The sequence below is a fragment of the Drosophila santomea genome, chromosome 3R, assembly GCF_016746245.2.
Source record: "Drosophila santomea strain STO CAGO 1482 chromosome 3R, Prin_Dsan_1.1, whole genome shotgun sequence".
Lineage (NCBI taxonomy): Eukaryota > Metazoa > Arthropoda > Insecta > Diptera > Drosophilidae > Drosophila > Drosophila santomea.
Window position 1 is genome coordinate 4,077,751 of NC_053019.2, and position 25,691 is coordinate 4,103,441.

At 41.1% G+C, this 25,691-nt stretch overlaps 7 protein-coding genes across 9 annotated transcripts in view; 3 read left to right on the plus strand and 4 right to left on the minus strand.

Moving 5' to 3' along the window:
• Nucleotides 1–1,233: 1,233 nt before the first annotated feature.
• LOC120454330 (chromatin-remodeling ATPase INO80) overlaps nt 1,234–25,691 on the minus strand; it is a 35,959-nt gene continuing 11,501 nt past the window's right edge. For both annotated transcript variants that reach the window (XM_039639538.2, XM_039639537.1), the window contains exons 9-14: nt 17,232–17,390; nt 16,604–16,706; nt 16,452–16,534; nt 13,875–14,178; nt 3,117–3,401; nt 1,234–1,549 (exon numbers count right to left, since the gene is read on the minus strand). In XM_039639538.2, coding sequence (XP_039495472.1) covers nt 1,299–1,549; nt 3,117–3,401; nt 13,875–14,178; nt 16,452–16,534; nt 16,604–16,706; nt 17,232–17,390 — 1,185 coding nt within the window. In that variant the 3' untranslated portion in view covers nt 1,234–1,298. The remainder of the gene's footprint in view (nt 1,550–3,116; nt 3,402–13,874; nt 14,179–16,451; nt 16,535–16,603; nt 16,707–17,231; nt 17,391–25,691) is intronic.
• Nucleotides 5,957–6,953, minus strand: LOC120454337. The gene has a single exon (XM_039639547.2). It carries the CDS (start codon nt 6,810–6,812, stop codon nt 6,051–6,053), a length of 762 nt encoding a protein of 253 aa, XP_039495481.1. The 5' UTR covers nt 6,813–6,953; the 3' UTR covers nt 5,957–6,050.
• On the minus strand, nt 7,129–8,132 carry LOC120454336. Its single transcript, XM_039639546.2, has one exon. It carries the CDS (start codon nt 8,033–8,035, stop codon nt 7,199–7,201), a length of 837 nt encoding a protein of 278 aa, XP_039495480.2. The 5' UTR covers nt 8,036–8,132; the 3' UTR covers nt 7,129–7,198.
• On the minus strand, nt 8,209–9,429 carry LOC120454338. Of its 2 annotated transcripts, XM_039639548.2 has the most exons (3): nt 9,312–9,429; nt 8,976–9,247; nt 8,209–8,860 (listed from the first exon to the last, which is right to left on the minus strand). In XM_039639548.2, the coding sequence occupies exons 2-3, from the start codon at nt 9,197–9,199 to the stop codon at nt 8,374–8,376; spliced, it is 711 nt and encodes a 236-aa protein (XP_039495482.1). In that variant the 5' UTR covers nt 9,200–9,247; nt 9,312–9,429; the 3' UTR covers nt 8,209–8,373. The 2 variants fall into 2 exon arrangements, with proteins under 2 accessions (XP_039495482.1, XP_039495483.1); XM_039639549.2 differs by having other exon boundaries at nt 8,976–9,404.
• Nucleotides 18,180–19,837, plus strand: LOC120454333 (putative serine protease K12H4.7). The gene is made up of 6 exons (XM_039639541.1): nt 18,180–18,316; nt 18,371–18,573; nt 18,642–19,103; nt 19,160–19,311; nt 19,364–19,636; nt 19,695–19,837. The coding sequence occupies exons 1-6, from the start codon at nt 18,314–18,316 to the stop codon at nt 19,811–19,813; spliced, it is 1,212 nt and encodes a 403-aa protein (XP_039495475.1). The 5' UTR covers nt 18,180–18,313; the 3' UTR covers nt 19,814–19,837.
• On the plus strand, nt 20,822–22,751 carry LOC120454332 (putative serine protease K12H4.7). Its single transcript, XM_039639540.1, has 7 exons — nt 20,822–21,070; nt 21,158–21,339; nt 21,409–21,644; nt 21,711–21,942; nt 22,001–22,173; nt 22,228–22,518; nt 22,581–22,751. Exons 1-7 carry the CDS (start codon nt 20,870–20,872, stop codon nt 22,685–22,687), a joined length of 1,422 nt encoding a protein of 473 aa, XP_039495474.1. The 5' UTR covers nt 20,822–20,869; the 3' UTR covers nt 22,688–22,751.
• LOC120454335 (putative serine protease K12H4.7) lies at nt 23,155–25,136 on the plus strand. The gene is made up of 5 exons (XM_039639545.2): nt 23,155–23,406; nt 23,534–23,715; nt 23,768–24,235; nt 24,297–24,463; nt 24,525–25,136. Exons 1-5 carry the CDS (start codon nt 23,179–23,181, stop codon nt 24,920–24,922), a joined length of 1,443 nt encoding a protein of 480 aa, XP_039495479.1. The 5' UTR covers nt 23,155–23,178; the 3' UTR covers nt 24,923–25,136.

Genomic DNA, 25,691 nt, shown 5'->3' on the forward strand with positions numbered 1-25,691 from the left:
AAAAAGGAAAACAAGTTGCAGTTGGAATATTGAGAATTGTCATATTGAGAAGTCCAAGATGCCTAGAGAGTCAATGCCAAGCAACTGCAAGCCCGAAGGCAGAAAAGCTAATGAGATGTGATCGATGGTTAAATACTCTTAGATAAATAAAATTTTGAAAAACTCAAATATAATGTATTTAAGAAGCATGTCTAAATAAAAAAAAATGAACTAACTTATATTAAAAACAAAAGAGAACGCTATAGTCGAGTTCCCCGACTATCTGATACCCGTTACTCAGCTAGTGGAAGTGCGAGTCTTCAACACTGACAGTTTTTGGCGGTTTGTGGGCGTTAGAGTGGGCGTGACAAAAAGTTTTCTTGCAAATCGATAGAAATTCACTGCTGCGTACATTATAACAAAAGCACATCCAGCTAGAAAAACATGATTATATCTTTGTAAATTGTTGTCTTTTTGAGTTATTGTCTTTGCAGAAGCGTGTCCTGTTTAGTTTATAAGACTGCTGTCTTAACATAACTCCGCGGTTATAACACTGAAATTTGTATACATTTAATACAGATCGTAGCCTGCTGGTTGGAGAAACCTTTTGTACCGGGAATCACGCAGCGTAACTAATTGCCGAATGACAATGATTTCGGCTCCCTTATGAGCTTGGTCTTCTCATAGAGTTTTCCCATTTTCCTTAATTTAATTACCAGTTTTATTTGGTGCGTATGCTCGACTGTTGCGCTAATTTCGACGCGTCGGCGGTGTTGATTACAACTAAAATTTTGAGTCGAAACAAATTTTTATTACACCTCTCATTTGATGGTTTTGTTTCCGCAGTCTACAATTATTTTGATGGCTGATGCGTGAATTTGTTTCAAAGTCTTGGCCAACGAACTTAAGTGTCAACGGAAGCTCTCTAGCAGTTTTACAAGTTTATTAATTTATGATTGCAACAGTCATTCTTTTTTACTATTTATTAAGACGATAAAAAACACAGGGAAGCCAGTTGTAAAAAAGGTCAAGCATATACATATATGATTGATTACCTTTTCCAAGAATTGTAAAACTGTAGACCGAATTCTAGGATTATTGAACTTTCAATCGCAACGAAAAACGTATAAACTGTTAGTTATTTAAAACAAAATCCGTGAAATACTTAAGTAAGACTCGGGGCTATTAATTACCACTATACCTAAAGCAAAAGTGTTTTACAGTTCTGAAGACCGAATGTGAGTTGCACTATTGTTTTAATCAGCAATTCTTTTTTTATTTTTTTTTATCTTTCAAATACAATTACATTTTTTTGGAAACTACTCTGGACCGCCGCCACCATGGGATCCAGTTGATGGACTGGGCGCCCGACTTGTGGCCGGACTACTGCTGGGCGGCGTGGCATCCGGACTTCGGCCCAGAGGTACCAGCAATGGACCCATGGGTCGGCGGGCACGGGGAGCGCCGCGGGTTCCTCGACTGATAGGTGTGGCGGTTTTGGAGCGAGGTCGTCCTGGTCCGCGTTTGCAGGACACTCCAGGCGATTGTCCGGATGGACTGGTTCTATAATCTACAAAAAAAAAGGTTTGTTATTGGAAATAGACAATAAATATTATTTAAATTATTTTTAGACGGATAGAAAAAACAGCCTATCTACCATTTCAAACTTTCGAGATGTTGGAATTGCAGTTTTATTAAATTTTGCACCTTTCCCTTTACTCCATGGTCTCAATTCCATTTATAATTAAACAAATTGAATATTCGGAGGTACAGCAGTTGCAACTGCCCTTAAAAACTGCGCAAACTGTACTTTAACTCCTATCAGATTGCATTAGATAAATGAAAAACGAGCATATCAAGCTGAACAAAGGATAAGCAACTTTCTTGCTAATTCCACTGACATTTGTCACCGCACGTTTCATCGGATCCTGGCATTTCCTTGTTTGTCCCAGCAATGCATGCAATTGTGGTTTTTTAATTGCCGAAAGTCCCCCGAAACATTCTGGCCCTTCTCCTCCTACTGGCCAACTTTAATTTATGCAACGTTGCGTATTTGCCATTGCGATTATGTCTCCATTTTGGGCCAACAGCTACGGAACGTGTTCCTGTCACGTGTGCCCCGCTCCCCTTGCCTAGTGTCTGGGACTTTAAGCGGATTTATTCAATTATCATTTGTCGTGCGCCTGAAAATCCAACTGAAAATTGCCACATTGTTGCCGGATTTATCTCCTTTAAACGAATTGGTTTGACTATGAATTTGGGAAATTTACCATTTTACAGATGCGAATCACTTTGCTGAGTTATGAATCAAATTGGCAACAATCTATGAGAACCGTAACGTGTTCCAATGAATTGGTAAGGGAATAAATGCTGAAAAAAGTTGTCCTTTACACAAGTTAACTTCAAAAGCGAGGAAGTAAGAAGCGGAAAAGATAATGCTGCCAGATGTGAATCTCTAAACAAATATTTGGCTTGACTTGCAGCCAAACGAAAGGGGTGAACTTTCAAGAATGTTTTATCTGGATTTAAGTATTTGCTTTAAGGGGGCAATACTGAAAATGTTATGTAATGTAAAAACGCCTGGCACTGCGTTAAAATTGTCACGTACCACAAAGTGGATGCATTAATTCTGCGGGCTGTAATCGAGACATATCCGAAAAAATGAATAAAACGAAAGGGGGACCGGTAGATCAACCACAAAGCAATATGGAGATAATACCACCACAGGGGGAGGGGTTGAGTACCCGAAAATACTTGTTCCGGAAAAGGCAGCGATAAACGTGATTATGACAAGCGATTAGCGACAAGTAACACTCTATTCAACTGAGGGGGAAATCCTTGCGGAGCGGTGACTTCTCGAGAAGTGTGAGTTGCGTGACGGAAGGAAAGTTACTTGCACTGAAAGAAAACATTAATTCGCAACTATGTTGACTTGAAGGCTGTTCGATGTTTATTTTCCAGTCTTCATTTATAGTTGCTATTTGGTAGGAAATGTATTAATTATATTAACTATAAGCTCCCGCAGAAGCAAATTTTAAACATTTAATTACTGATTCGGATTGCCGAGCTAGTTTTGTTCACTCAGAACAAATTTGACTGAAACGTCTCTATCACATATTTTCTGCAAGTGTACCTACCTTCTTCGGTAAGCAGTACGCCGGCATTGTCGCCACCGCCGCATACTTCCTGTTGCTGCAAGGGTGAAGACGCTCCCGCTCCCGCTGCCGCTCCTGTTCCCGCCGCTGCCTGCGTCGCCGCGGCCGGTACCGCTGGCGTGGCCGCTTGCGTCGGCGTTAGCACGCGCGGGATCGAGCCGTGTCCGCCGCCGCGCCGCGTGCTGCCCCTGGGACGTCCGCGTCTGGTGCCGCGCGGGTGGTGCCGCCGCCGCATCGGCGAAATGCCGCTCAGGTCGCCGAGGAAGTCTGCAAGGAGAACGGAAATTTATAGGTGACTCGGTATTGATTAATTGCGGTTGGACGCAATCCACAAACATCTGGCCCAATATAAAACGAAAAACAAACATTAAACTGGGAGTTTTGTTACATTTACCACAATTTTATGGCTCGCAACCTAAATGCCTAATTAATGGGGATGGCCTGGGGTTCTTTGACGGCTGCCTGACGGGGATACCTTCTTAGGTTTCCTGCCCATAACTCTTTGCCAGCACCTTACTATCGATATTTGTGCCATGACCATATTTGCGCATTCAACGTGTTACTTTTTATGCCCCAAAGACAATGGCAGCAACAAACAAGTTCAACTTTTATCGTGGCTGAGACTCCACCGAAATGCCAAAGGAAAAATATGCGGAGTGCCATATTTCCATATTATAATTCTTAACCCGCCAATACACGTGACAGAAACCCCATTATATGTATTCATGACCAGCAAGTTGATTAATTCCAAAAACAAAGGGTTAAAGGAGTTTAAAATAATCAAATTTAAAGTTAATAAGGAATTATGATTGCCAACATTAATATTGATAGCAAATTAATAAGAAAGCAAATGAAAAATTGCACATTTTAACTCTTCAGAACCAACAGTTCGCTTAAAAACGATATCTCTAGGGTTAAACTTAAATATTTCACTGGTTATATGCCAGCGACTTAGACTGCTAACTGTAAGTTGCATAAATAAAACAGAGACAACAAATAAATAAACAACGACGACGACAAGACAGGCTCAAAAAAGTTGTGATCAGCGGGCAGACAACAATGTTGTTGTTCCACTGGTTCTATTTCCCCAGTTGTCTGTTATTCGGTACGAGTGTATCTTGTCTGGTGTTTGGCGACAATACCTGCCGTTCTGCTATTTCGGTATGCAACGCACACGAGTGCCGGCAGCATCATCATACCCGATATGATGATCATCACTCCATGATAGACATTATTGTCTAGTCGGTGCTGTGATCATCGCGATCGACAGTCGCCAGAGGAATTGTCTACAAGATTGTGGCCATGTCCCCATGAAGAGCTTCAAATGGCTTAAGCCGAAAGAGAGAGGCCCAAAAGCAGTCTGTCTCCTTTGGTGATAGGGTTTACTTTTACTGCTACAACGAGAACGAGACCAACTCGAATGGCAATGCAATATTATTGAGCTGAACTTTGGATTTTAGCAATAAGTTTTATCAATAAAATCCAATCCAAGGCAATTCACACAGCCCAGAGCCCAGAAAGGTTTTCCTCGCCTATTTCCTTTTTTTTTTGGCAGTTCGTTCTTGGTTTGTTGCTGCTCTTGGCATGTATTTCGGTCAAACGTCGTGGCATTGCAGCAAAACATCAAAAAACACCAACAAAGTTTCGCTTTTTAGCATAATTCAGCTGTCACCCAGGGGCAAGGGAAAAGTGGTGGAAAATACCGGGCAAAATGGAAATGTTGAGCGTGATGGATTAAGTCGAGCTCGGGTTAAAAATGATGAACAGGGAATGACAGTTGAATCTGGGGGATAAAAATGGGTTATAATGGGAACCAAAGGAGAGTGGGAATGGTACTTGGTAAGTGTTAAAAAAAATACAAAATATTATTTTTGCATTTATTAAAGCTTTTGTAGTAAGAATATTTCAATAGCCTTTGAGTTATAAAAAATATAAAAATTAAACATTATCCTATAACACCACTTTCTTTTAGCGCCCAGCCAACTTCAGCCTATACTATCAATAGTAAGTATTCCCTTCGCTCCAGTTGTATTTATGAATGCTATAAATATGTTCGCTTTGTTTGATTTGCTGCTGTTTGTTGGTGATATTTGCATCGTCTGGGCCCTCTTCATATTGCCAATTGACACGAAAGGCCCAAAGAAATAACAACAATGGAATTGCAGCAAGCGAAATATGACAAAAAACGAGAGACGGGAAGTAAAAAAACAGCAGCAGACGGGGAATAAGAATCCGCCGAGCATAATCGGATTTCACAAATCATTCATTCAATTATCTAATTGATTTGACTGATGATCATTTGTGAACCTTGATCCTAGCTCCATGGGCCCGGTGCCAAAGCCAATGTGACGCATGTTTGCTACGCCTGATAAGCGAAGTGAAAGAGGGTAATCTCGGCTCGAAAGGTCTCACCTTTGACTGTAATGCGCCGGCCATGACTAAGTGGCTCTTTGGCTCTTTAGATCTTTGGCTCCTTGGCACTTTTTTCCCGGACACCCGGCTCTCCTCGTCCTTCTCAGATTCACAGGCTTAGATTACATTTCGCTTTTGTCGCTATTGTTGTTGTTATTGCCGGCTACTGTAAGCCATAAAAAGTCATATAAATGGCGATTTTATCTGCGTGAAATTGTTAATTTTTTTACGGATTTGCAAAAGTCCGCGAATTCAGCTGCAGTAAGCTGTTAAGGTGAGATTTCAGTTCGAGGTTCGAGCATAACTCAGTATAGTTCTTATATGATAAAATTGTAAAATAATCATATCCTTACATAATAAAAAATCCAAACGTCTTAATTTTGAAAATATTAAATTTGGAAAACACATCGTTTACATGAATCGTTAGACATCAAGCATATATTTAAGGTCAAAAACAATTATACGGAATGGAAACAGTAACTTTGGGTGCCATATAACATGGCATTACATATAAAAATACTCGTATTCGGGCCGGGACACAGGCTTCGATAGATAAAGTAATCTGATTTGGTGGAGACGCCATCCCTGGGGAGTAAACTTCTTCCTCCGTGGCGGTTTGACATTCAGCACATCGTAGATATGATCCGGATGATAGCAATGGGGCGGAAACTGAGGCGTGATCTTCGGTTTCGAGAGGCTTAGAATGCGCGGAGTTATCGTGGCTTTGAGGGCAGCCTTGCGGATGGGAAAGCGGAGTTCGGCCCACCATTTGTCCTCGATGTCGGCATTAAAGAAGCAGCAGGGTTTCGGTGGCGGCTTAAAGGGTCGTCCTTTGTCATGGAGTGGTGGCTGACCCCAGACAATTATTGGGGAGTACGGATGGTCCGGATTGATGTACTGATGCTTCGGCGTCATTTTCCGTTCCAGTGGCGTGGCCAGCTTGGCCACCTTCTCCTGAAACTCGTCCGGATCGATGGCGCGTGGCTTTCGGGCGCAAGGCAAGATCTTTTCAAGACAAGGTATGGGCTGTTTAACCGGCTCCGGCAGTTCCTTTGGCATGGCTCTGGACGCAGCCCACTCGTAGAACTCCTTCCACTGCGCCTTCTTCATAGGTCCGGGAATCTGCCATCTGGTTAGGTAGCGCTTTTCCTGGATCAGACGACGTTGGATCGGCTTGGCATTCCGCTCGCACCATTCGACCCAACTCGGTGGCGGCTTCACCACGCTGAGTACACTAGCCTTGGTATCTTCTTGAATGACACTCATGGTGACCCGATTATCGATTTAAAATCACTTAAAATTTAGCAAGGGTTCAAACTGTACCTAATGCAACAAATCAAATTTTTGTATTCCAATGGCGATGGTTTTTAAAAAATAGTAAAGTTCTCAGCCGGTTGAAATGTAAAATCCAACTGACGACTAATTGAGTGCCTACTTATCAGCCCTCGAAAATAAAACCGTGAGCTGTAAGATTTTAAAGTCGATGCCCTGGGTCTTAGATTTAAAGATTGCGATCTTCACAGGTAAAATAACTATATACAAGGATTCCATAATTTAAGAAAAACCTTCAAGAAAACAAATATATGGGTCAAAAACTTGTATAAATTCGTTTTGGGTTGGACAAATATAAAGAGCAGTTTGGAAGCAGGTGGTTACATCTGACTATAGAAGAAACTCATTTCATTTCTGAAAACCGGCTTAGACAGATATAACAGTCGGATCTGGTGCATTCGCCAGCCCCTGTTTGAGAACTTCCTTCGTGGTGGAGGCGGAACATCCAGCGGATGCAGCACCTTTTCAGGAACGGGGCAGTGCGGAGTTGGTGGATATGCCCGTGGCTTGGCCAGGGACTGGATGCGGGGCGTAGTCTTTCCCAAGAGGGCTGCCTGCCGGACAGGAAATCTGAGCTGGGCCCAGAAGTCCGCCTCCAGTTCGTCGGTTGGAAAACAGTCGGGAACGTAGGGAGGTTGGAAGGGTCGACCGGGATCGCGATGCGGTGGCTTGCCCCAAGGGATCGCCGGGGAGTACGCTGGAGGTTGGTCTGGCGTATTATACTTCTCGGTGATCTTCCGGGGCTTGGCCAACAGTAACATCCTTTCCCGCAACTCTTCCTCGTCCAGCTGGCGCTTCCTTAGGGCACAAGGCAAGTATTTGGCCGCACAGAAAGGTTTTGCAGGTCTCATCAGCTTTGGATTTTTGGGTCTGGCCCGGAAACTAGCCCAGGCGCCGAAATGCTTCCAATCTCTTATGGTCATCGGACCGTTTTTCTGCCAAGGGGTCAAGATTCGAATCGCCCGAGGCTGAACGCGCTTCACAGGCTTTGAGTTTCGATCGCACCACGCCAACCAAGAGGGCAGCGGCTCTAGAGCCTTGGGTTTTAGGATCAAAGCTTCCTGCTCAGCAAAATTATGACCGGAATCAATAGGTCCTATCGACGGTTCTGAACTCTTAGTTTTGCCCAAGTGGGTTCCATAAGTTTCAGTGTTCATTTTAATTTTGTTAAGTATTTTTTTTGGTTACTCTTTTTAAATTTTGAAGATATTATCTTACGACTGTCTGGTTACTGTCTGACTTTCGAGTGATTCTGGACGCCTACTTATTATGTTCATGGCTCTAAAGAATAGTATCATACATAATCTATGTATCATTTTTGTCATGGTAATTATCTGTGAATTCTTTGTTCATAGCTTTATTTGCATTGTAAATGACATAACTTCCTGTGGTATCAATCCGATTAATTCTTAACTACAGCTCAACCCACCAAATGTATAAATCTACTTTATTTAGTAAGTGATCTGTTCCTAAGGAGTAATCATTTTGGTCCAATTTAGTGACAGCAGCACATAAGATCGGCCAGAATTCGAGGATTTGGTTTCGAAAGGAACTCGAGTCGCTGCAGATGATGTCGCCACTGCCGCGGCGACATTTTCTGACGTCTGGGCACCTGGTCCTCGTAGTTGCCGGGCACTGAGCAATGGCCTTTCAGGGGAAATTGACGTGGCCGGGACAGTTCATAGATCTTCTTGCTGGGACAGGCTGTGAGTGCTTTCCGCGACACGGGAAATCGCATGTTAGACCAAAACTCGTTCTCGAGCTCCGCATGCTGGAAGCAGCACGGAACCGCCGGCCTTCTTACGGGTCTTCCATGTTCCGGACGTGGAACACTGCGGCCGATGATGTGTGGTCGATAGGGAAACTGTTCCGGTGGCGGTGAGATATACTTTTCGCGCTGCCAGCGTGGCATACTGAGACGATTTTGGTTTTCCCTTAGACAACTAACTTCTGGCGAAGACGGCTTGTTAACAATTTGATTGCTAAGGGAAGATCGAGTTGTGGTTGATAAGAATAAGAAAACTACCATCTCTATAGAACACTTGTACGATCGTTTAAATGTGTGTCTTGTTTCTTATTTATTTAAAGGTGTTTTACCTATCATCCTTCTGCTTTCCACCCTGCAGTCTTAGGTTATAGGCCATTGTATCTGCTTGGTAAGTTTTATGGAAATTGGCCCACTCATTCCGTCCCATGGGTCCTGGCTTTTGCCATCTAGTAGCTTCCGGGCGCAGGGCGGGAGTGGGCGTCGAAGACTTGGGTCTCGAGTTTCGATCGCACCACTCCATCGTCGAAGCTCGGAGTTTTTGTCTGGCCGTCATTTCTTGATTTTACGTTACAGTTTTTGTCGTATGCCCAAAAAGTTTACTCTTAAAATAATTGTTTTTTTAATTTTAACTAGGTCTTTTGCTCTTTTTTACAGGTTTCTAGTACCATCTTGGCATTACATCTTTTTCAGTATTTTTTAATTCTTGGGGGTTAGCTAGAATTTTTAGTTTCCTTACATCTTTATTGTCGAGTATAAAATCTAGGACTACTAAAAACAAGATATTAGGCATTTTCGTAGTCTTATAATTTTTATATAATTGTGGCATATCTGATAAGCGTCATGTTATTTTTATTCATTTTAAAATGAGTATTTTTCCTCTGACATGGAAGACAATAGAATTGTAGACTCGAAAGAAGTCATGCCATAGGCATTTTCTTCGATTCCGGGCCTCGACACTATATTTGAAAGATGTTGAAGATACTTTCAGCTTTTTACTGCCGCGCACTGAAACCCAAACGGCTCAATCACGAGCCCATGGTTCGATGAAAGCCAGTGGGTCCAGGCAGATGCATTGTGGCATTGCCCGTGGCGACACGCATTCGAGGTCATAACCCAATTCCTTTCGTGGACAGCTGGTGATGGCCAACTGCAGGCTGCAAGCTGCTAACTGCAGTGGCAACTGTATTCCCCACTTGGAGTCCCAGATCGACTTGGGGCCTCCTGCTCCTGCAGCCAATTGAAATTCGGTGCGCATTGCAATCGATCGCACTTTTTGTCCAATGATCGTCGTATGCCTACAATACCCGTTCTGGCCTTTCTAACGCTGCGTCTGCCTTCTGGCCAGGTTGGTTTCAAGCGGTGGTCTCTGCTCGCCGTGTCGCCCATCTTCATCATCATCTTCGGCAGCGTGTTGCATTTGATGAGGTGCCGTCGTGGTCATCATTGCGTTTGTACGCTGCTGTTCATTGCCATTGTCATGATTTGTTGTCGCCACACAGCGATTTTTGTCTGGCTTTGCCACATGAATTTTAAATTAAAGCCCGCTCGGTGGGTATTCTGTATATTCTGTACACTTCCGGGCCGGAACTTTTCAGGGGATTAGCCATTACAAGGACAAGGACTCTGGGGTCCTGGGTCCTGTTTCGTTTCGAAAGAGTCATCAATCTGGCGACCGCAAAGTGCTCATAACATGTGTGAAATTGACACCACAGATGCGACGCGAACTAACGGAAACGCCAGCAATTTTACGCTACATTTAGCTAATGGCCAAAACCCCGATGGCAGATGGTCCTGCTTTTCCTGTTCCTGGTGGAGCCCTCTTCTAAAAAATGTATGTAGTGACTGGGCAACACCCCAAAAGGAATGACTAAAAAAGGCATACACCCAAGTGGCGTGAAGTATGTTCTTTTTCGAGATCATTAGGGGTGCGTTATGGACACGAATTGTAATTGAAGGGCACTTATTTTTACTTTTTCTTTTCAGCGGCTCCTGTCATTAAAATGTTACGTTAAGCTCATTAAATTGATAAGTCAAACTAGGGAACCAAACATATTTTACGAATTTCATTTATTATAGTCTTGTTTACAATGTACTATATTAATATAAATTTTAAACAATAAATTATAATGAAATCCAATGTACATATATTATCTAATGTACATAAAAGTTAAACTTTAAAATCAACTTAAATCTTTTGCAAAGCTTTAAAGTCAAGTTAACATTTTGTTAACTATACTGAATTGAATTTAGCTTTAATCAATCAATCAGAGCATCATTTTGTGATTCAAAACTATTCCTTTTTTACTCGATGCCCAATTAAAAATTCACTCATTTAAATCTAAGCAATGCAAAGCCGCCCGATTTGAAGCCAAATTCTTAAGCGGTTTCGTTTTCACATTGCAAATATGATTAACCAATTTGAGTCAAAACCACTTTAGTTTTAAAGCCGGGCTTCGGGCACGCTGACAAGTGGCCAACTGCAATTGGCCACATTAAATGTTGAGCCGGGTACTCGGCTAGTCGGGTTACCACAAATCCGCAGCACGTACTTGCTATGGGCGCTATGGGGGCCAATAAGGTGTAAATTTATGCGCCAAAGTCCGGGCTTTAAGCCAGTTGGGTTGAAATGGAACCATTAGCAAACCGATACTATGCAATTGCAGTATTCTTCAGAATACTCAGCGAAACGCACATTTTTCGTGTGCCTACGGATGATTGGCATTTGAGAATGCATTATTTTATTTTTTTTGTAATTACCAGTGGCTGTGTGAATTTTTGTGGCCAATCAAAGTTTTTGTTCGCGGTTTTGATTTGCTGCTAAGATTCGCAGCGTAATTGTGTCTCATGGCTAACTTGTATTCTATGAGATACTTTTTTGCCGCTGTTCCCTGAGAGCTTCGATTTATATACGGGTATTCGTATGTTGAACAAGTGTTTTGGTTTAATTATTTTCATGTCTCACAAGCTCCGCTGACAAAGTGGACAGGGATCTTATGATCTACGCGGGGTTGGGCTAATGAATATTTAATTCGGGTGGAGTTATGGCATCGCTTAGTTTTTCGCCTTAGATATGCTGCATAATGTTTGGCTCATGTGAAAGTTGCACATTTGGCACGTGTCCCAATTGAATGGCACCAATTAAGAAATTGTTTCACTCCGTGTTACACAAGACAATTAAGTGGGAAAAGTTGTTCACGCACTGGAAAATTTAAATGATGGCAAGAGAAAAATGTGGTCAATTGCAGCAAAGTCCTGCTGTATAACATTAAGCGCTCCCCTGATCCACTTATGTTTACACAACAAGAAAATATACATTGCTGGCTATTTTGTTCCTTTACCTTTATATAGGGGAAATATTTGTTACTAGATCAGATGTGATATCCCAATCACCGCTGAGTAAAGATTACATTTTTGTAGACTACGCAATACATAGGTATTTGTTTCTGTGTACTTCGGGTCTGCCCATGGAATGCAGTTGAATGCGAAACATCAGGCAAATAATTTAGTTACGCCTAGCTCACAAGAAGTATTTGATTTCAAAGAATTACAACAGTAGAATGTGTAACTCTGAATTCATGACAATTTCTCATTTGGCTCGGCACAGTAGTAAACAGCAAATAAATGTCGGTTTGCATTACGAAATCAAAACAAGGAGAGCAACCGGCTCAGATTGGCAATTTATGTAGCCACAACACGTGAGCTCATTGATTAAATTAGCTGTGTCTTTTGGCCAAGCCCTGTGCACATAAAAATTATTTATGAGCCGCATTTCGGTGTGTATTTCTGTCTTGCCGTCTTTCTTCGGCTTTCATTGGTTTTTGTGGCATTTAAATGCTAAGCAAAAACCGAAGACAAAACAAAAACCGAACGCCAAGTGACAAGCGAACCAAACATAATCAACTTCGTCGAATGTAAACTGGATTGCGTTTGTCTGGGAAATCCAAAAGAAGTAATGCCAAAATGGATTTTTTCGGAAAAAGCTGTACTATCTAATGCAATCGATCAATTATTAATTATCTTAATTATTTTATTATTATTATTTATTTTATTTATGATTTTGCCGTTTACTCGACATTTATTTCCTCTTTTGTTAAATGCGGTATTAATTCCTAAGAAGTGGTATATCATTTATACGTTAATAAAATGATTCAATAATCGATGATTTAAGAAAGAATATTGTTTTCTGTATGACTCTCCAAGTATGGGCAGTCCTTTTGTATTCCCACACTCTCCGTTGCAAAACTGGCATCACTGTCTCCCAAGAAGGGGAACTGGACAGGAGTCGAACTGGTAGTATTCACAACAAAACAGCCACATCAGGTCGAAATGAAAACGTTATCAAGCGACAGACGCGCGTTTGCAGTAACAAGATGAAACGGGGACATAGGCAAAATTAGCTGCGTTCGCCAGTGAATTTGCAGGCCAATCAGTGAGTGTGCCACAATTTGGCCAACCAAACGGGCAACAAACTGGTCAAGTCGCAGATGCCATCGGAGCTGTTCCTGCTGGTCTGCTCCTCCGGCAACGTGCAACTAGCAACATGCAACTCCGATCTGCTGACGCTGCACTTGTCGCGATTTCACATCAGTTTTTTGCTTTTACGACTGCTATTTGCTTTTTGCTCGTTGCCTACTTTTCAACGTCTTGTACTTTCGATTGGTTAATTGTTAAACAAATTTGAAATGTTTCTGCTTTGCAGTCACCTGGCCTCACCCCCTCCACCACCACCCCCTTCTATCGTTTGCGAATGCAAATCGCATGAGCTAACAAGCTGCAATCGTTGCACATCCCACATGCAATTGGCAACTCATAACAACCGACATGCTCTCAGTTTGAGGCAAGTTAACTTGGTAGACCACATTTTCGACTGCCTCCTTGAGGCAGGCGATTACCAAATTATTTTGCTTATTAATCATAAAAAATGTGATCGTTCCGGAGGAATAACTAGCCACATGTCGCAAATCATTGAATCGAGCTAAAGTCTCGAAAGATATTGGTGGGATATCTGCTACCCACATAATCAAAGACACAGTATGTTTTATGGGTAAGTCAAAGTCGTAAATTCCCAAAAACTTATCGTTAGAGTTGTTACAAACTGAAAACAATGTGCTTTACAGTATTTAAAACCATAACATTACCCCATCCTCCTTTATACATTGTTTAAACAATCCAATAATAATGGTTGAATATAACAAAAGGGGGGATAATAATATTAATTTGGTACTTACTCATGGATTCGTTTGGGCCCAGCAATGTGGGGCTATCTCCATCCACCACCAGAGCCTCATTTTCGGAATCGTTTTCCATCTGCTGGACACAGGTTGCTCCTGGCACATACGTTTCCTGACTGAGAGTGGGATGATTGCTGTCCGTGCCAACACTCGAGGCTGATGACGTAATGCCCACGTCGATGAAGTCCTCTTCAGATTCCAGCTTTAGGCGTTTTGCCGCCGAACTGCAACTGGGCACATCGTCGTCGGGGTTTTGGGTAACCGATGTGGCCGCGATGGTGGTGCCACCCATATTTACATCCTAAGACAATAAAAACATAATATCATAAAAAAGTTATACCTTAATTCCCAAATGTAACAATCAAATCAATTAGCATTTTAATGGACAACGGAAATGAGATATATCTGCAGGTCTTTTTTTTAAAACGGTTGCTTATCGTTCGTATCTTCTAACTGGCCCCAGAATTCTCCCCTTTAAGCCACTTATAATTTATGCCAAGGTATCTCGCTCCCCCTCTTCCCAGCGTATGGCATAAAAGTCATTCATGCCAAACTTGAACAAAACTAAGACTTGCGTTATGGACTGGTCAAGCGGAGGGATAGTGTTAAAAATGGGACGTATTCGGGAGTCGAGGTGGGCCTTTGGTAATTGCCATGCATGAGGAAATTGTTCGGAAGTAGGGTAAAGAGTTTTGCATGCATTTCGCCCAGATTTTGATAGTCAATTGCTGGGAAAACGGTAGCAATTTTCCTACATGCACTTAGCTGCTTGGTAAATCGCTTAAAAATTAATTATATTCATTGTTAAAGTTTAAGGTGAAATGGGGAAAAGTTGTGGTAGAAGTCACTTTAAAAAAGGTTCTGGGCAAAATAATTGAGAAGTTTAAATGAATTATAATAATTATGGATAAGGAAATTCGTTAACCTATTGTGAATGTTGAACGATTTTACACAAAATGATTTTGTGACACGCAAAATAGACATCCGCGTTTTTAGTTAAGTATTATGAAATATATATCCAATATACACAGTGAAATCAAACAAATGGAGAAATTCTCAATTTGATAATTGGAATTTCTCCATCAATAAAACCAACCCGCCCGTAAAATGATATATCATTATATCAGTAACGAAAATAAACCGTTTCTATAATAAAGAACTGCGACACAAATTTTCCAGAGCAGAGTCTGTTCCAATTGAATGCCGCTCTCCAATCGAAAGGCCCAAAGGAAGGAAGACGATGGCTGCACTTAACCTGAAAACATGAAAAGTTGGAAACTTTGACTTCCGACCATAAATGAATTGACAATCCGAAGGCGGAGGGGTTGGAATAAGACTGCGTGCCAGTATAACATTGTGTCGGATGGTGGCATATGAGCTTGAGTGGTGTACGACTACCCGACTGATTAACTAAAAGGAGGCACAGCACCAGTGCTCGTAGAACCAAAGACGGAGACGAAGAGAAGCCACCAAGACGAAGGCCCAGACCCAAAGGCAGAAGAAGCAACAGCTACAGCACCAGACCATATTCAGTGTTCCATTGAACGCACAAAATCATTTAGCGAAACCAACAAAAACAAAACAGAAAGAAGAGTCAAGGCCCGAGTTTGGAGGTGCTTGGTAGTGGTAGAGCCTGCACCCCAAACCGAACCAATCTGATCCCAAGCCCAAGCGGACCAAAAGCACTTGAAACTATTTTCTAAAAGAGTCTCCGAGAGACAGCGCTGCGATTCCAAGTAGGGTAAAAGCAAAGTGTTTGTTTTGGAGAGCAAGTATGAAGTATCTGCTAGGGAGTGCGATTACACTGGGCAATATTGACTAGTTGGATATTAGGCCTTACTTAAAAGCATATAGTTTTAGAAAATCATGTTTATAATGCATTTTTGCAAGTACTTCAAAGATGGCATGTTTCACTTTCAATTGAGTCAGAGTCTAAATTTACAGTGCTGAATAATATATTTTCAAAAGGATTTAAAACAAAAGAACTTATCAGTACATAGCTATCCATAAACTATTCATTAACCACAGGGCTACACCATTTGGATAGAACTATAATAATATCAAGTATTACTTCATAAATGTTGCATTTGTTTCTTAATGTGTACCGCACTTGGATGAATGAATATAGTCGGCTGGAAGTGCTAGTGGCTCATGGGCCATGGAGTAGGTTCAAAGCACGCTATGAAGCAGACCAAGACCAGCCAAGACGATGAGTTGAGTTTTGTAGCAAATTGAATTGTCTTTGTTGCCGTTCCTCAGTTAGCGTGCGTGTGTGTGTGCTGTGATGTTGCATAAATCACGTGACCATGACCACCGATGCAACCCATAGGCCAAGAACAACTGAGCCGGGCTTTGCCTCGCTTTTGCTCTCTGTATATGGAGACGCACTCGCAATTTGAACCTCACTCAAAAGATCATTTACTTTCATTAGGAAGCGCAGAGGAAACTTGTCGTGTAGCAAGTGCAAACTGGGTCTAATAAACGGCCATTAAGCAGTTAGCCTGGATCATGCATGAAACAGCCGACAGATCGTTTCGATCTAACAAGATTTTCTTTGGGGCTAGTCGTTCTCACCTTTTGGGGATGTCGTCTTTTTCGTTCGCTTTGAGTAGCTGGTGGAATTGGTGAAGAAGACTGCAGTTTAGCCTCCTGGCGATCTAAAGTCGATGGAATAAATAAATATTAATTGGTTTCAAATAATACACTTTTATCGTCAATCTACTCACATTTCATTTCAATTTCCTCGTCATCCAATAGCAATGAAACGACTTCCTTGGGCTTGAGTGTATCGGGTTTGAAATTGCCGCCACTTATAACCATGCGTTGTATCTGAAGTTCGGGAAAGAAAATACCAATATTTGAGTGAATAAAATTAGACATTCAAGGCAGGAAATGAAACGAGACTCGTACAAGAGCAGGGATAGCGCCAAAGTGTGCCCTATCTTCCTAGACTATTTACATGTCGGCTCAATATACTTTCATATGGTTATTAAGGGATTATTGTTACTCGTATAGTAATTTAGCCAATAAATGCACAGGAAAACGAAGAAGATGTACTCCATCTTAAGGGGAACCCAGAAGGCGTAACCGAGATGTCGCCTACCCAATTGTATAATTAATTTCCGGTGTTGGTTTACCAGCCCCAACCATTTAAATCCCATTTACAAGTGCTCGTGTTTCGCATTGAGCACTTTTTTAAAATCCCAAAGGCGCAACAATGCCTTCGGTTTTTAGGAGGGTTTTTTATTCCCAACAAAGCACGTGCCTAATATGCGATGCAACAAAAGAAAAACCGAGCAGTTGAAGAGTTTTGCGGTTTGGTTTGGTAGCGTTTCCTGTCCCCCGATCACTCACCTCGCTTTTTTCTCGGGCCCTCTGCAGAATTCGCTCCTCTATGGTTCCTTTGCAAATCAGTCGGTAGACAGTCACCTGTTTCGTTTGGCCCAATCGATGAGCCCGATCCATGGCCTGTTGATCGACAGTGGGATTCCAGTCCGAGTCGTAGAAGATGACCTGCAAGATGAAGAAAGTTACAGAAGTTATTTAGTAACTGGGCTAAGCAAGCATATTCTAAAAGAGTTCTTCCGCATTAGTATGCAAATAGTTGCTGCACACGCACATCCTTTCACCATTACTTTGATGAGTTTGAACCTGCATATATTATTGGTTCTACCTCGAATTCGACTAGTCTATGAACCACTTTGTAGTGTCACGAATTTTTCGCTTTTCCGGTCTATTATCTGGACTAGGAAAATTCCCGGCACCGGTGTTAACCCTTCAATCCCCCTGTTGAGTTGCACTTGGTACGTGTTTGGTGTGCAAGTGTTCAGTAATTCTCAAGGGTTGTCTTAGGGGAGTGCAGTTTCCGGCTGAGAGATGGCACTAATTAAAATCGAACTGCTCCAGGGATTTCTTTTTTATTTGGAACACGTGTTGAGCCCTATTCAGAAATGTAGGAAGGAAGTGGCCCATTGAGGAATCTGTCTATTTAATGGAATAAATGATCAATTGAGTATATAGCGCGGGAAGTCTGCCATTAGGAAAATATTTGAAGCAGAGACTGCTTTCTATTTTGCATAATAATGCATTCTACAATATTATACAAAAATACATTTGAAATCTGATGTCTCTATAAGTCAATATTTTTGTTGTAAAGGGTATGTAGACAGAAGTAACGAACTAAATATATTTATCACCAACCGATTTTCTTTGACCAATTGATTAGTTGCACTTTTATTTACAGCACCTCACTGCTATTTAATAAAAAATTAATCTTCACAACCAGTTTAGTAGTAACAGAAATGTGTAAGCACAATTTAATTTTGCTTCATATAAGTACTTTTATTATTGGAATTCAATCCAGCAAGGAAACTATTGAATTTAGATGGATTGAGCAGAAGTTGGATCATTTTCATAAGGATTCCAGAACATTTAAAATGGTATCAAAAATATTGCATACATTTTTATGAGACTTAACATCGTACACTTCTTAGAGATATATGGTTAAGGAGGATTATTTTAAGCCAAATGGAACAATATTTTTCTTTATGGGAGGGGAAGGATCAATTTTATCGCCGACCACAAATGTTTCTAACATAATGTTGACAAAGAGTTTCATTCACGACTTGGCAAAGAAATATGGAGGCTATCTGGTGCACAGTGAACATCGTTACTATGGAGAAAGTAAAGCGACCAAGTAAGTTTTAATCCCAATAATAAAAGCAAATGATCATAACAATAAATAACATCAATTGCCCATTTTAGAGATCTCCACTTAAAGTCCTTAAAATACCTAACTGTTCCCCAGGCAATGGCCGATGTGGCTCATTTAATTCAGTTTTTAAAAGCAAACTACACTTTTTTTGGTGAGTCTAAGGTATTTCTTGTGGGTGGATCGTATTCCGGATTTATGGTGCCGTGGTTTGCCAAACTTTATCCAAACTTGATTGATTTAGGCTGGGGTTCCAGTGCCCCGTTTCAGTTTAAAGTTGAACTGAAAGCGTTCTATACAAAAGTTTTTAAAATTGTTCAACATATTGGAGGTAGAAAGTGCCGTGATAGGATCATATATGGTTTTGAAACTCTTCGAGCGGACATTAAAAAAGATAATACCCTAAAGCTTGTGGAAATGAATATTTGCGGATTTGACCACGTCAATAAATTTCATGTTTTTAATTTATTTGAAAGATTAACTAAAGTCATTGGTTCTCTGGTGCAATACGAAAAGTAAGTAAATATTAAATATAAAATGAATGAAAATAACATTTACTTCTTTTCAATAGTAAAACTAATATTCAAAGCGCCTGCAAAGAGATTTCAGAAACCTCTTTTACATCTTACCTTAGAAATAAACTTAATGGAAATTCTACAAAATGCTACGACTCAATATCCAGTTTAAAGCCGTTGCGGGACGTTCGATTCATCACAGATTCATGTATGCAGATTCCAAAATACCATAAAATCTTTTAACAAAGTTTTTTTTTCAGCACGCCTCTGGTTTTATCAATGTTGTAGTCAGCTTGGAAACTTTCAAACTTCTGAATACATTCCATTGGATTTTTGGCTGGACATGTGTACCGATGTATTTGGTTACAAGTTTTCCTACTGTTTTATTAGCAAAAAGGTGAAAAACACTGATGATAACTTTAGGGACTTGGACAGTAGTGAAAAGCTTCAGCGCGTGTTTTTGACCCAGCCAGAATTGGATGCTTGGTCAGCTACCAAAGTGAGAAAACACAAACGGACTTATGTCTTAAAGGGTAAGTTCAGATTAACTGTACCATGTCAAAAATTTCTAACCCATTTTAATTCTTTAAGGTGCATCTCACTGCGAGGACCTACAACCATCACCGGTGAATGTAAACCCATATATAAAAAACCTAATGATGGACATCGATTTCGAAGTGCAAAAATTACAAAAAGATATACCACAATAAATTATTTTATTTTATTCACAAAAACTGTTGAGCAGAACTGCATTATTTAATAATATAATTTTAGCCGTTACCCGAATAAATGGGTAAACAAGATTAGATGAAAAGTATGTAACAGCGTATGTAAAGGCATTTCCGACCATATAAACTATGTATATTCGGATCAGGAACACTAGCCGAGGCGATCTTTCCGTCCGTATGAACGCAGATATAGTACAATCCAATCAAATCTAAAGGTTGAGATTAAGCATGCAGATTCCAGAAATATAAACGCAACGCAAGTTTGTTTCCTGATATTGCCACGCCCACTCTAACGCCCACAAAACTTACAAAACTGCTCCGCCCAAACTATTGTAAAATGTTTTTATATCGTTCGCTCTTGTCTCATATAATTAAAACAAGAGAGAACGCTATAGTCGAGTTCCCCGACTATCTGATACCCGTTACTCAGCTTGTGAAAGTGCGAAGGAGAGTCTTCAACACTGACAGTTTTTGGCGGTTTGTGGGCGTTAGAGTGGGCGTGGCAAAAAGTTTTTGGAAAAATCCATAGAAATTTACATGACTAATATTAAGAATATACTTTATATGGTCGGAAACGCTTCCTTCTGCCTGTTACATACTTTTCAACGAATCTAGTACACCCTTTTACTCTACGAGTAACGGGTATAAAAACGATTTGTATATCCATTAAAAGCATTCAACTCTTTTAAAAAGGGTATAATCATCATGTAGTTAGTAATTGTACTACACCTTGTATAACCCTTATCGGCTAACTCTATTACCCACATTTCAAGTACCGTCAAATTGCGTGAGTGAAACCCAATGATTGATAATCGGAACAGTCGTTGCAAACACCATTGTGCTCGATAAGACGCCGCATGGCGTTGGAACACAAAATACCAACAACCTATTTAGCCCAGTTGACAATACTATTTACTGGCTTAAGAACCACTAATTAAGTACCGCGTTGGCGATAAGATTTTCTTTTCAGCTAAGGCAATGGAATTAGTTGGCACATAAGCTGGTATATGTTGATCAGTCCTAATTTAACGCTCGACGATGAAACTTTGGCTAGGAATTGCTTTGGCTCTTTTAGCCCTGGGCCAAACCCATGGAAGCATATTTGAGAGGACTTTCAAAAGGATCCATGAGGAGCCACCACTCTCAACGATTCAGAATCGAGCGGATGCAGTTCAAACCCTTTGGATTGAACAGAAGCTGGATCACTTCGACCCAGCAGAAACCCGCACATGGCAAATGGTATATTGCATAATTTGGAGTTATTAGTTATAATAGTTATTAGAAGTTTTCTTGTACAAGAATAATATTCGTATCAATCTATTCCAGCGGTATATGCTCAACGATGCACTTTACAAGTCTGGAGCACCACTTTTTATTTACCTTGGCGGAGAATGGGAGATCTCATCGGGCAGAATAACTGGTGGTCACCTATACGACATGGCAAAGGAGCACAATGCTCTTTTGGCCTACACAGAGCACCGCTACTATGGACAGAGCAAACCCTTGCCGTAAGTGATTCTGAAACAATTCGGTGCTTCTAAGAAACTATTTCATAACCCATTACCGCACCTTTAAAGGGATCTTTCGAATGAAAACATTAAATACCTGAGTGTAAATCAGTCCCTGGCTGATCTTGCTTATTTCATTAACACCATTAAGCAAAACCACGAAGGACTGTCCGAGTCCAAGGTCATTATTGTTGGAGGTTCCTACTCCGCCACAATGGTCACCTGGTTTAAGAAGCTCTATCCCGATCTGGTGGCTGGAGGTTGGGCTTCCAGTGCTCCGCTCTTCGCCAAGGTCAACTTTGTAGGTAAGTTTGGCAGTTATAATATAACGGCCCTTATGTGGAATACTAAAAAAACTATACTTTCAACAGAGTACAAGGAAGTCACTGGCCAATCCATCCAACAAATGGGTGGATCCGACTGCTACAAGCGTATTGAAAACGGCATTGCCGAGATGGAGAGCATGATAGCCACGAAGCGAGGTGCAGAGGTCAAGGCCATACTCAAGTTGTGCGAACCCTTTGATGTATACAGCGATCTGGATGTTTGGACTTTGTTCAGCGAGATTTCCGATATTTTCGCGGGCGTAGTGCAGACTCACAAGTTCGTATAACACTCGAACATTGCTGGGTTAGTTAACAAAATTTGATCCCTCTTCCAGTGCTGGCCAAATTGAGGGTGTTTGCCAAAAGATAATGGCTGGATCGAATGATCTTATTGGCGTTGCTAGATATTTGTTGGATGTATTCGCGGAGAGCGGTGGCAAATGCTACGACCTCAGTTATGATGCAATTACTGGGTTGCTTCTGGACACTAATTACAATGGCAACATCAGTAAGTTCGCAACTTATAGGTTTTAAAAGCTAAACATTTGAAATCGGCTTCCAGTGCGTCAGTGGATCTTCCAGACCTGCAATGAATACGGTTGGTACCAGACCTCTGGCTCTACAGCACAGCCCTTTGGCACCAAATTCCCTGTAACTTACTATACCACCATGTGTGCCGATTTATATGGCTCACAGTATAGCAACGAGTTCATTAGCAACCAAGTGAGCATCACGAATCAGTTCTTTGGCGGATTGTCTCCCGGTGTGGAAAATGTCTACCTCACCCATGGGCAACTGGATCCCTGGAGGGCGATGGGAATTCAGGACGAAAGTCAAGCCACTATTATTCCAGGTGAGTAAATAGGAGTACAATACCTCAAACGGAATATTTTTACTATTATTGTCACTTTTTAGAGCATGCCCATTGCAAGGACTTCAATTCGATCAGCTCGAGTGACACTGCTGAAATGAAGGCTTCCAAAGAACGCATTGCCGAACTGGTCCGCGAATGGGTTAAATAATCGTAGATAAGAGCACTAATGAAAAACCCCAAATAAAATTTAGCGGATTCGACTTATAAACAAACCGATAAGCATTTTTGTTTCTAAATCTTAAAACGCTAAAGATTTGGTTCCAACTAAATTATACTTTATGTTAACGAATCGCGTATAATAAATGATAAAAGCAATAATACATAAACCTGAAGATCAATTACAATACCATAATAACGACTTGGCAAATCACATAGATTAGGTAATAATGTCACGGCTGTGATTTTGATTGGTCGACAATAAATTGAAATTCCCGACTAATCCAACACAGTTCCAAACGATTTATGATGAACGGCGAATACGAACATCTAATCGCAACTGTGGAAGCTATCATATCATGTCGCTGGTCACTTATCAACTAATTAATTTACAATCCTTATCGTGGTCGCAAATTACTTTAGAAGTCGCCTCTGTGAGCTTAAAAACCATAATCGGACCTGATAGTTGGTTCATTTGTGAAAATGACTGCTCTGCGTTTGGTCTGCCTTATTGTGGTCGTGACCATAGGACTAGTTCACTCCTTGGACATTCCAAAGATCAAAGATGTGCCCCTTTTGGTCAAAACTCTGAAGAACTTGAACCGTGGTCCACCTCTCCAGGTGATGACCAAGCGCGTCAATGTCCAGGAGAAATGGATCACCCAGAAACTGGATAACTTTGACGCGAGCAACACGCAAACCTATCCGATGGTATGTATACTCGTATGCCGGATAAAATTGATTGCTCAGTAATACTATTTATAAGTTCGTCACATGCGTCTGAGTTACAAAATGATAAGATCAAGAGGTAAAACACGTTCCATTTTCCACTTTCAAGCGTTATTTGGTCAACGATGAGTTTCAAACCGAGGGAAGTCCCATTTTCATTTACCTGGGTGGCGAATGGGAGATCGAGAACAGCATGGTCAGCGCCGGTCTCTGGTATGATATGGCCGAAGAACACAAGGGTGTTCTCGTCTACACTGAACATCGTTACTATGGTCAAAGTGTACCCACATCGTGAGTAATCAGTTCGTTCTTGCTTACCTCTTAGTAATTCATACTTTTTTAGAACCATGTCAACAGATAATCTCAAGTACTTGGATGTTAAGCAGGCCTTGGCCGATGTGGCCGTTTTTATTGAGACCTTCAAGGCGGAGAACCCCCAGCTGGCCAACTCCAAGGTGATTCTGGCTGGTGGTTCCTACTCGGCAACCATGGTGGTTTGGTTTAAGCGTCTCTATCCAGAATTGATTGTCGGTGGCTGGGCCTCCAGTGCCCCCCTTTTGGCCAAGGTTGACTTCACCGAATACAAGGAGGTGGTGGGCCAGGCCTTTCTTCAGTTGGGCGGCCAGAAGTGCTACGATAGGATTGAGAACGGCATCGCTGAGCTGGAATCCATGTTCGCTAATAAACGCGGAGCTGAAGCTAAGGCCATGCTGCGCCTGTGCAACAGTTTCGATGATCAAAACGATCTGGACTTGTGGACCCTGTTCTCAAGTATCTCGAATATTTTCGCTGGAGTCGCCCAATACCAAAGGTAGCGTTGTGTGTTGCTAGAATATGGCTTCAAAAATCAAAAATTTGAAATAATATTTCAGCGGCAACGATATTTCGTACAACTGTGACTACCTCCTGAGTTTCAATGATGATGCCACGGCCATTGCAAACTATGTGTACTGGGCGTGGGGGATGGGCACCTGCATTGATGCCAGGTACGAAGGCAGTGTTGAGTACTATCTCTGGGGAGTAGACAACTTCGGCGCTAGTAAGTGACAAATTCGATATTGCTCAATTAAAATTCTCTTGAATACTTTCCAAATCTACAGGTCGTCCTTGGTATTATCAGACCTGCAATGAGTATGGCTGGTACCAGAGCTCTGGCTCCAGGAATCAACCCTTTGGCTCCAAGTTCCCTGCCACCCTTTACACCAATCTCTGCGGAGATGTCTTCAGTTCGCAATACGGAAATGAACAGATTAACATTAATGCAGCCAATACTAACGAATACTTCGGCGGCATGGAGCCCGGCGTAGAGAATGTGTACATGACCCACGGTGCCCTTGATCCCTGGAACCCGATGGGTCATGGAGTGGAGCAGGGAGCCACGCTCATCGCCAACGCATCGCATTGCGCCGACTTTGGATCGATCAAGTCCACAGACCCCGAAGAGATGCGGGCCTCTAAAGAGAAGCTTGTTGGATTGGTTCGACAGTGGTTGGCCTAGATTTTCGGATTTAATATTCACTACAAGTAATGAAAAAGCCTTAAGAGTTTTATCTTTCAGAAAAAAAGTCTTGAAACTGGCTATAAGTCTTAAAAAGTTGTTTATGACCACAAGTTTTGAAAAAGTGGCGAAAACTTTTTTTAAATTCTTCAAAATTTATTTTCGCTCTAAATAAACCATGAGAAAATAGTGTAAAATATTGTATGAAAACCAAGTCATTATAATCGATTTTATTTCAGGCACTAATTTAGACTTCTTTTTAAACGTTTTATATTTGGATAATTAAAAGCTATTTACAAAAAATTATAGTGAAAACTAGAGAGAACGCTATAGTCGAGTTCCCCGACTATATGATACCCTTTACTCAGTTAGTGGAAGTGCGAAGGAGAGTCTTCAACACTGACAGTTTTTGGCGGTTTATGGGCGTTAGAGTGGGCGTTGCATAAAGTTTTTTGGCAAATTGATAGAAATTTACAAGACAAATACAAAACTGAAAAAATATCAAAACATTTGCCAAACTAAAGTCACAAATTTATTTTTGTATTACGCCGAAGCTTTTGCTATCAAAGCTACGTCAAATGAGAAAACATAGAACACGAATAAAATTAAAATTTAGCGCTGATCCTTAAACATTCTTAATATACTGTGTAGATATTTTGGTAAAAAAAATTATAACATTATTTATTTTCAATTTGAGGACCTGAAAGATTAATTATTTTTTATGTATACATTATATATATTGATAAATATAAATGTATACATATATACG

Coding starts and splice junctions, on each gene's coding strand:
- LOC120454335 (XM_039639545.2), top strand. CDS start 23,179: ATGACTGCTCTGCGTTTGGTCTGCCTTATTGTGGTCGTGACCATAGGA. Junction 23,407..23,533: donor ACACGCAAACCTATCCGATG/GTATGTATACTC, acceptor TCCACTTTCAAG/CGTTATTTGGTCAACGATGA. Junction 23,716..23,767: donor GGTCAAAGTGTACCCACATC/GTGAGTAATCAG, acceptor ATACTTTTTTAG/AACCATGTCAACAGATAATC.
- LOC120454337 (XM_039639547.2), bottom strand. CDS start 6,812: ATGAGTGTCATTCAAGAAGATACCAAGGCTAGTGTACTCAGCGTGGTG.
- LOC120454336 (XM_039639546.2), bottom strand. CDS start 8,035: ATGAACACTGAAACTTATGGAACCCACTTGGGCAAAACTAAGAGTTCA.
- LOC120454333 (XM_039639541.1), top strand. Junction 18,574..18,641: donor GGAGAAAGTAAAGCGACCAA/GTAAGTTTTAAT, acceptor TGCCCATTTTAG/AGATCTCCACTTAAAGTCCT. Junction 19,637..19,694: donor ACGGACTTATGTCTTAAAGG/GTAAGTTCAGAT, acceptor TAATTCTTTAAG/GTGCATCTCACTGCGAGGAC.
- LOC120454338 (XM_039639548.2), bottom strand. CDS start 9,199: ATGACGGCCAGACAAAAACTCCGAGCTTCGACGATGGAGTGGTGCGAT. Junction 8,861..8,975: donor GGAAAGCAGAAGGATGATAG/GTAAAACACCTT, acceptor ATCTTCCCTTAG/CAATCAAATTGTTAACAAGC.
- LOC120454332 (XM_039639540.1), top strand. CDS start 20,870: ATGAAACTTTGGCTAGGAATTGCTTTGGCTCTTTTAGCCCTGGGCCAA. Junction 22,174..22,227: donor TAATTACAATGGCAACATCA/GTAAGTTCGCAA, acceptor ATCGGCTTCCAG/TGCGTCAGTGGATCTTCCAG. Junction 22,519..22,580: donor TCAAGCCACTATTATTCCAG/GTGAGTAAATAG, acceptor GTCACTTTTTAG/AGCATGCCCATTGCAAGGAC.